This window comes from Ananas comosus, linkage group 16 (genome assembly GCF_001540865.1).
Source record: "Ananas comosus cultivar F153 linkage group 16, ASM154086v1, whole genome shotgun sequence".
Lineage (NCBI taxonomy): Eukaryota > Viridiplantae > Streptophyta > Magnoliopsida > Poales > Bromeliaceae > Ananas > Ananas comosus.
The window spans coordinates 9,392,480-9,401,336 of record NC_033636.1 but is presented as its reverse complement, the minus strand read 5'-3'; the positions used below and the strand labels follow the sequence as shown (position 1 = coordinate 9,401,336).

General features: G+C 37.5%; 1 protein-coding gene across 5 annotated transcripts; it reads left to right on the top strand.

The window, feature by feature from the left end:
- Positions 776-7,229, top strand: LOC109721906 (BURP domain-containing protein 3-like). 5 transcript variants are annotated; one of them, XR_002219316.1, is made up of 5 exons: positions 776-935; positions 1,040-1,148; positions 1,538-2,076; positions 2,602-3,018; positions 7,017-7,229. XR_002219316.1 is itself a non-coding variant. In XM_020249720.1 (4 exons), the coding sequence occupies exons 1-4, from the start codon at positions 900-902 to the stop codon at positions 6,914-6,916; spliced, it is 1,044 nt and encodes a 347-aa protein (XP_020105309.1). In that variant the 5' UTR covers positions 776-899; the 3' UTR covers positions 6,917-7,229. The 5 variants fall into 5 exon arrangements, 2 of the variants coding, with proteins under 2 accessions (XP_020105309.1, XP_020105308.1); XR_002219314.1 differs by having other exon boundaries at positions 1,508-2,076; XR_002219315.1 differs by having other exon boundaries at positions 1,508-2,076; positions 2,602-3,022; positions 7,021-7,229.

Here is an 8,857-nt window from a genome sequence, read left to right as displayed (position 1 = left end):
TGAAATTATTTGATTACTAAGTAAATGATGCTGAAATATTATAAAATTTGAAATTTGAACTATTGAAATAATCTAATTCAATTTTATCGGGCACTGGTCATTAATTTGGATATCTCATCGTCAGAAACAGTACAATAATACATAATTTTTCTTTTGTTCAAAATGTATACTACCTTTGCTTTTTAAAAAATAAAATATTAAAAGAGAAAGAGACATGAGGAGACCGTGGGGTGGTAGAGTTCCAGCACCGATCCACTCCGCAAGGGGGTAAGCGGAAGCCAAATTTTTTTTAAAAAAATTATTTTGAATCCGTCTTGATCCGCTAAAAAAATAAAGTGGGGGTAGAAAATTTTTCGATTCTCAATTCAGTCTAATTCGCCAACAAATCACTTTTGTCTTGAAGCGCTCTGAATCGAACAATAAATAACGACAACATAAAGAGTAAAGATTGATCCGCCCCAATTCCAGAAGTAAATGGGGGCCAGGATCCACTCATCCGTCCAGTTTGTATCCCTAGTGGATGCCATAGAGCCACGGCACCAGATAGTTACCACCATGGTCCGTTAGCATTGAGTGGCGCGAGCCAGGGTGGATGGGATGTCTCTGAATTAAAGTCTGTATCCCTACTAGTGGATGCCATGGAGCCACGGCACCAGATAGTTACCACCATCGTCCGTTAGCATTGAGTGGCGCGAGCCAGGATCGATGGTTGGGATGTCTTGGAATTTAGTTCCGTCACCTTTCTTAGGTAGATAGAAAAAAAAAAAACCGCGCTATTCTCCTCACGCTTTTATATTTTAATAAATAAATTACCTTCCTAATTCTAGTTTCCTAACCCCTATATAAACCCATCACTTCGATCCCCTCTTAACTCATTGCAAGTGTACAGAGCTTCAAACATGGGTCGCTGGTTACCTCTCCTCTCCCTACTACTCGTAAGTAATTAATAAAATCTCGCTTCTCTGATCACCATTACATTTTACAAGAGATGTGAATACATGCGAGGCAGTTAGTTCATTATTTATGCGTACTGTTTCAGGTTGCCGCAGCAGCAACTGCACATGCAACTTCACCTGCACAAGTTTATTGGCGTTCCATCCTACCTAACACTCCTATGCCAAGCGCCATTAGCAACCTCCTAAGCTCTCGTCTCTCTATCTCTCTCCTTCTTGACCGAAATTTGTATTAGATTGTTTTGAGATCATATTTTATTATTAATTATATTTGTTTTTAAAATAATAAAATATTAATTAGAGCGGCTGTAAGCCCCTACGTTCCAGAAATATTTTTTTTTGTTTTTTTAGATAGCAATTAATTGGTGGACCAAAATTTTATGCTGACATATATATCATATAATTATCATATAGTAGTAAATTCAATAAAAAAAAGTTCAATAGAAATTACAAAAACTTTTAATATTTATACTCCTTTCTGCAGATCGCATCCATTGACCAAAAAATTTTATTTTAATACCGCTACGATTGACGTATTTTTTTTTTTCTTTCATGTACGTACGTACGCACGTACTTAACTACAGAAACGGCGGCCGAGGAGAAAGCCGCGAGCTGGGCCAGCGTGGGGAAGGGAGTGGGCGTCCACGTGGATCCCGGGAAGCGCAAGCCAACGACGAGCGTCCACGTGGGCCCCAGATGGGCCGGGGTCAGCGTGGGCCCCTTCGCGACTGGCAATATTCGCTACGACGCTTCCGATACCGAGCTCCGCGAGGACCCCAGCGTCGCACCCAACTTCTTCCGGGAAAAGGACCTCCGCCCCGGGAAGAGGATGACGCTCCACTTCCCGGAACTCACCTTCGCCCCCGCTTTCCTCCCCCGGAAAGAAGCCGACTCGATCCCGTTCTCCGTCGAGAAGATTCCGGAAGTCCTCAGCCGGTTTGCGATCCAGCCGGACTCCATCGAGGCCCAGTGGATGAGGAAGACGGCTAGAGATTGCGAGGCGCCGGCGATGAAGGGGGAGAAGAAGTTATGCGCCACGTCGCTCGAGTCCATGGTCGACTTCAGCACGTCGAGCCTCGGGACTCGCGACGTGCGGGCGGTGTCCACCACCTTCGCTAAGAAGGTTTTTCTCGAAAAAGTTTTAGCTAGCTGTAGCTCTGCCAGAGATCGCGCAGTAATTTAATATAATATCGCGTTACTAGCATTTTTTCCTGACGGATTTTCTATAGAGTAAAATATAAGTTTGAATTAAATAAGTAAAATATAAGTTTGAATTAAATAAATAAAGTACAAAAAGAAATACCAGATTTTTCCAAAATTTGGTACGACTATACATAACCATTCGAACTACTTAATTTCGCTGTAGAACTAGCATTTTCTCATTGCAATATATATATTAAAAATTAATTTATGTACTATCTCTTTTATTTTATTTAAACTATAAATGATTACATGCAGTTAACAATTCTAAATTAAGTTTAAAGGACATTGACAAAAAAAAATTTTATAATTAAATTAGACAGGAAAAATTCAACTGGTCAGACAATCGCAGTACTTAAATATATAACGTACAGAATATTACTTTCAGAGCGGCAATATAAATTTCTGATCGATAGTATATATTTTAATATTTTATATTTGATGGCAGGGTGCTATGAAGCAGGAGTACACTATCGTGTCATCCGGCATCCGTAAACTGGCCAGGAGTGATGGGGTGGTGTGCCACATGGACGTATACGCGTATGCGGTCTTCTACTGCCACCTGGTGGAATCGACGAGGGTGTACATGGTGAAAATGGTCGGGAAAGACGGGGCGGCGGTTGACGCAGCAGCGGTTTGCCACGTCGACACGGCGGCGTGGAACCCGAAACACCTAGCGTTCCAGGTGCTCAAGGTGAAGCCCGGGACTGTGCCCGTTTGCCACTTCCTCCTGCAAGACCATGTTGTGTGGACCCGCCGCACTTAGGAGGATGCATGTACGTACGTACAGGGTTGTGGATTGAGAGAGTGAGAAAATAAGAGAGAGACGTACGTGGTGTAAACTAGTATACCGATCCATATATATATATATATATATATATATNCCAGGATGGTTGGGATGTCTTGGAATTTAGTTCCGGCACTTTTCTTCGGTAGATAGAAAAAAAAAACCGCCCTATTCTCCTCACGCTTTTATATTTTAAATTAATTACCTTCCTAATTCTAGTTTCCTAACCCCTATATAAACCCATCACTTCGATCCCCTCTTAACTCATTGCAAGTGTACAGAGCTTCAAACATGGGTCGCTGGTTACCTCTCCTCTCCCTACTACTCGTAAGTAATTAATAAAATCTGGCTTCTCTGATCACCATTACATTTTACAAGAGATGTGAATACATGCGAGGCAGTTAGTTCATTATTTATGCGTACTGTTTCAGGTTGCCGCAGCAGCAACTGCACATGCAACTTCACCTGCACAAGTTTATTGGCGTTCCATCCTACCTAACACTCCTATGCCAAGCGCCATTAGCAACCTCCTAAGCTCTCGTCTCTCTATCTCTCTCCTTTTTGACCGAAATTTGTATTAGATTGTTTTGAGATCATTTTTTTATTAATTATATTTGTTTTTAAAATAATAAAATATTAATTAGAGCGGCTGTAAGCCCCTACGTTCCAGAAATATTTTTTTTTGTTTTTTTAGATAGCAATTAATTGGTGGACCAAAATTTTATGCTGACATATATATCATATAATTATCATATAGTAGTAAATTCAATAAAAAAAAGTTCAATAGAAAATTATAAATACTTTTTTTAATATTCTGCAAATCGCATCCATTGACCAAAAATTTTTATTTTAATACCGCTACGATTCACTTTTTTTTTTTTTTATTTCATGTCGGTACGTACGTACTTAACTACAGAAACGGCGGCCGGGGAGAAAGCCGCGACCTCGGTCAGCGTGGGGAAGGGAGTGGGCGTCCACGTGTATCCGGGGAAGCGCAAGCCAACGACGAACGTCCACGTCGGCCCCAGATGGGCCGGGGTCAGCGTGGGCCCCGCCGCCTTCGATACTGACGACAACCGTAATTACGCCGCCTCCGTTACTGACAGGGCGACGTTTAATTACGCCGCCTCCCATACCCAGCTCCGCGGCGACCTCAGCGTCGCACCCTTCTTCCTGGAAAAGGACCTCCCCCCCGGGAAGAAGATGACCCTCTACTTCCCGGAACTCACCTTCGCCCCCGCTTTCCTCCCCAGGAAAGAAGCCGACTCGATCCCGTTCTCCGTCGAGAAGCTTCCGGAAGTCCTCGGCCGGTTTGCGATCCAGCCGGACTCCATCGAGGCCCAGTGGATGAGGAAGACGGCCAGAGATTGCGAGGCGCCGGCGATGAAGGGGGAGAAGAAGTTCTGCGCCACGTCACTCGAGTCCATGGTCGACTTCAGCACGTCGAGCCTCGGGACGCGCGACGTGCGGGCCGTGTCGACCATTGTCGCTAAGAAGGTTTTTCTCGAAAAAGATTCAGGGCCGGTTTGGTTTCACGTAAAACTGCGAAAAAGAAAATTCCGTGGAAAAAAAATTTTCGAAAGAAAATAAATTTTATATCTTTTAGCATTTGATTTGTAAAAAAAAAAAAAAAATTTTCGTTCGGTTGTTTTGGTTGAAAGAATAAGAAAGAAAGAAAAAATTAAAAATAAACCATTATTATATATATATATATATATATATATATAGAGAGAGAGAGAGAGTTTGACTGGGCTACTATTGATAGTAAACTGTTCAGTTTACTACTGATTATTTTTTATGATAGAGCTTTCAAATCGACGATCGGCATCGTTGAACATGATCTAGATCATTTAAATTATCTAGAAATTAAATTACATGATTTTTTGGCATCACTAACTTAACGATCAAAGCGTCACAAAATTTATAATTTTAATGGCCGATATGGTGCGTTTGCCCGTTTAACGGTATAGAAGAGTTCAAATCAACTAAATTTTTGTTAAAAAATTATTTAAACTATTTAAAATAAGATCTAGACTCTAGATCTCAAAGATAAAAATTGTATCATCACTTTTTGAAAGATATTCATTTTCAGCCATTTATTTTTCTATTTACTTAATGGACAAAAGAACAATATCGAAAATGTGTGAAATTTGATTTCTAGATAGTTTAAATAGTTTAGATCGTGCTTAACGGTGTCGATCATCAATTTGGAAGCTCTGTCATAAAAAATAAATTGGTAGTAAATCGAGCCGTTTATTACCGATAATATTCTAGCAAAACTCTATATATATATATATATATATATATATATATATATATATATATATATATATATAATATTATTAATATATAATAATTATCGTATTACATATATTAATATTATAATTTATATTGGTAAATAAAATATATTTAAAATATATTATACAATAAATATATAATATAATATAATAGTATATATATATATAGATTATAGAGTGAGGCTACTATGCTTCTGGAAGCACGGAGCCTTCTGTGCTTCCAGGTCGTTTTCAATGTTGCGACTTTCGAATCGTCGATCGGCTCCGTTAAACTTGATCTAGAGTATTTGAAAAATCTAGAAAATAAATTTTATAATTTTTCGATATTATTTGCCTGGTGATCGAAGGGACTAAAAATCAATAATTTTAATGGCCGTGGTGAGCCGTTTGCAAGTTTAACGGTGTAGAAATATCCAAATCACCTGAAATTTTGATAGAAAATTCTTTATACTATATAGAACAAGATCAATATCTTCGATCTAAAATTTTAATGTCATATTATCACGTTTTGTAAGATTTTTATTTTCAGTCGTTGATTTTGAGCCCCTTAGTTCACTAGGCAAATGATATCGAAAAATTGCAAAATTTATTTTCTAGGTACTTCAAATACTCTAGATCAAGTTTAACGGAGCCGATCGACGATTCAAAAGTCGCAACATCGAAAACGACCTGGAAGCACGGAAGGCTCCGTGCTTTCAGAAGTATAGTAGCCTCACTCTATATATATGTATATATATATTTAATACTATAAAATAAATCCTCGTTTTTCCTCAGAATTTGTAAAATAAAGTTTATTAAAAAATTATTTTATGAGCCACCAAACACGGAAATCTCACCTTTCAACCAAAAAAAAAATTCAGGGTGATTTTACGAGGAATGAAACACACCCTTAGCTATAGCTACCAAAGATCGAGCAGTAATTTAATATTGCGTTACAAGCATTTTTCCTTACGGATTTTCTATAGAGTAAAATATAAGTATGAATTAAATAAATAAAGTACAAAAAGAAATACCAGATTTTTCCAAAATTTGGTACGACTATACATAATCATTCGAACTACTTAATTTCGGTGTAGAACTAGCATTTTCTCATTGCAATATATTAAAAATTAATTTATGTACTATCTCTTTTATTTTATTTAAACTATAAATGATTACATGCAGTTAACAATTCTAAATTAAGTTCAAAGGACTTTGACAAAAAAAAAAATATTCATAATTAAATTAGACAGAAAAAACTCAACTGGTTAGGCAATCATAGCTACTTAAAAATATACATACAGAATATTACTTTCAGAGCGGCAATATAAATTTTTGATCAATAATATATATTTTAATATTTTATATATATTTGATGGCAGGGTGCTCCGAAGCAGGAGTACACAATCGTATCGTCCGGCGTCCGTAAACTGGCCGGGAGTGATGGGGTGGTGTGCCACATGGAGGCATACGCGTACGCGGTCTTCTACTGCCACATGGTGGGATCGACGAGGGCGTACATGGTGAAGATGGTCGGGAAAGACGGGGCGGCGGTGGACGCGGTGGCGGTTTGCCACGCGGACACGGCGGCGTGGAACCCGAAACACCTGGCTTTCCAGGTGCTCAAGGTGAAGCCCGGGACTGTGCCCATTTGCCACTTCCTCCTGCAAGACCATGTTGTGTGGACCCGCCGCACTTAGGAGGATGCACGTACGTATGTACAGGGTTGTGGATTGAGAGAGAGAGAGAAAATAAGAGAGAGACGTACGTGATGTGGTGTGAACTAGTATACCGATCCATATATATATATATATATATATATGGATTGGTGTATGTTATAAATGTTTAATTGTCGTGTGAACATGGAGTCTCTCTACCTTGGGGTCTATTTATGATGTAGATGTGGTGAAGATGTAGAATATATGTATGAACGTGGAGTCTCTGTACGTTGGGGTCTATGTATGATATATATATGATGTAGAATAAAAAAGGCAGTGCAGAGCTGTTTTCATATACACTGGGGTCTGTACACTGCGCTCGTGCTTGATCCCACAACTCGCTACGAAAGACACAACGTATCCCTTATATTCACCATACATATTTTACTTTTCTTTCATTTTAAGTAATCCCAATCTCCTCCCTCTCTAAACTCCTCTCTATCTTAAAATCAGAAAATGTAGACAAAGGCAGAGTCACTGTTGTCCTTTTCAATCTCTCTAGATATCTTGGTAACCTTATTTTTGGGAACTAATAAAAATGACTCAAGGTTAATATGATATTAGTCCTTTAGGATTGAGTGATCCTCTTAGGGTTATAATATTTAATTAATGATTAAAAATGATCAAATGAATTAATCTAAAAATTAAAAATTTAATAGCAAAAAAGAACAAATACTATTAATAGCTATATTATATCAATTAAGTCATGCCTAAATTAGCTAATTTGCATCTTGGATGTCAATTGAGGTGTTACAGTTTTGTATCAAACAATTATTTTACTGGTATATTGTGCATTATTGCAGGCTGCATGAACGAATTTTGGCCGAAAGTTTCTTTTATACTAAAAGGGTATAAAACCTATTAGAATTACGGATATTTTTTGATGGCTACCATAATTTCCAATATTTTAATTTTATTATTTTTTAAATATTTTAATTTTACTATCCAACCTTTCATCTATTTGGTTCGAGTCAATCAATAGTATTTTGACTTAAAAAATTCTATACGTTGTTTATTTTTATAAATATAGTGAGTACATTTTATGAAATTCTTACAATTATAAATTTAGTAGAATAATTAGTTTAAATTTTAAAATTAAAATATTATCGACCAGCTAAATATTAAATACATTTAAGGAAATGTTCCTAACAATTTTGTTTAATTGGTGCCTCAAATTTATTTCCATGACAGTTCTTAAATAGTAAATATATATATGACTAAGATCACATCTGTAAAGAATTTTCTAAATTGTCATTAAAGGCATAGATTACGATGAATTAATTAGAATTCCGAGTTATGATAGATGATGAAATTGGATCTCATTCACGCTATGTAGAATACAATTTGTGGGAGTAAAGTATATTGAATATATAATATAGAATTACATTCTCTGACATCTTAAACTTCGGAGAATTAGGGTTGTTTTAAATAATATATTAAAACAAGAGATCTTAAATTCCAATCCCATCATGCCGAATTATGAATTTAGACGGGATCCCAAAAGTTGGGTTTATTGGACCGGGGTCGAGCTTGGTTTGCTCAGATCGAACTGAGTTGATGCATTAGTTGTGCACGATATTTGATGTGGGCAAATTTGGTCTAGACTCGGGCTATTTGGGCTTTTTTTATTGGGCTACGAAATTTGGGCTGAAGCCGACAAGAGTGCGCTGTGCATGGACTAAACTAGTAGTGCAGTTCAAGCCCGTTTCTTTCAAGCTCGTCTCATTTAAACTCAAGGCGAAATTGATCTTAACCCGAACCCGATGTAAGTTCATGGCATTCGGATGCAGGTTGGTTTAATTGCTAGCCCGAAAACTTTTCTATGGACATTTTCATGATTCATTAATGTTGACAACTTTTACAGTTCAGAGCATTTACGGAAGCTTCACTTCGTGGTCAATTAATCATAAATTGGGATTAAAC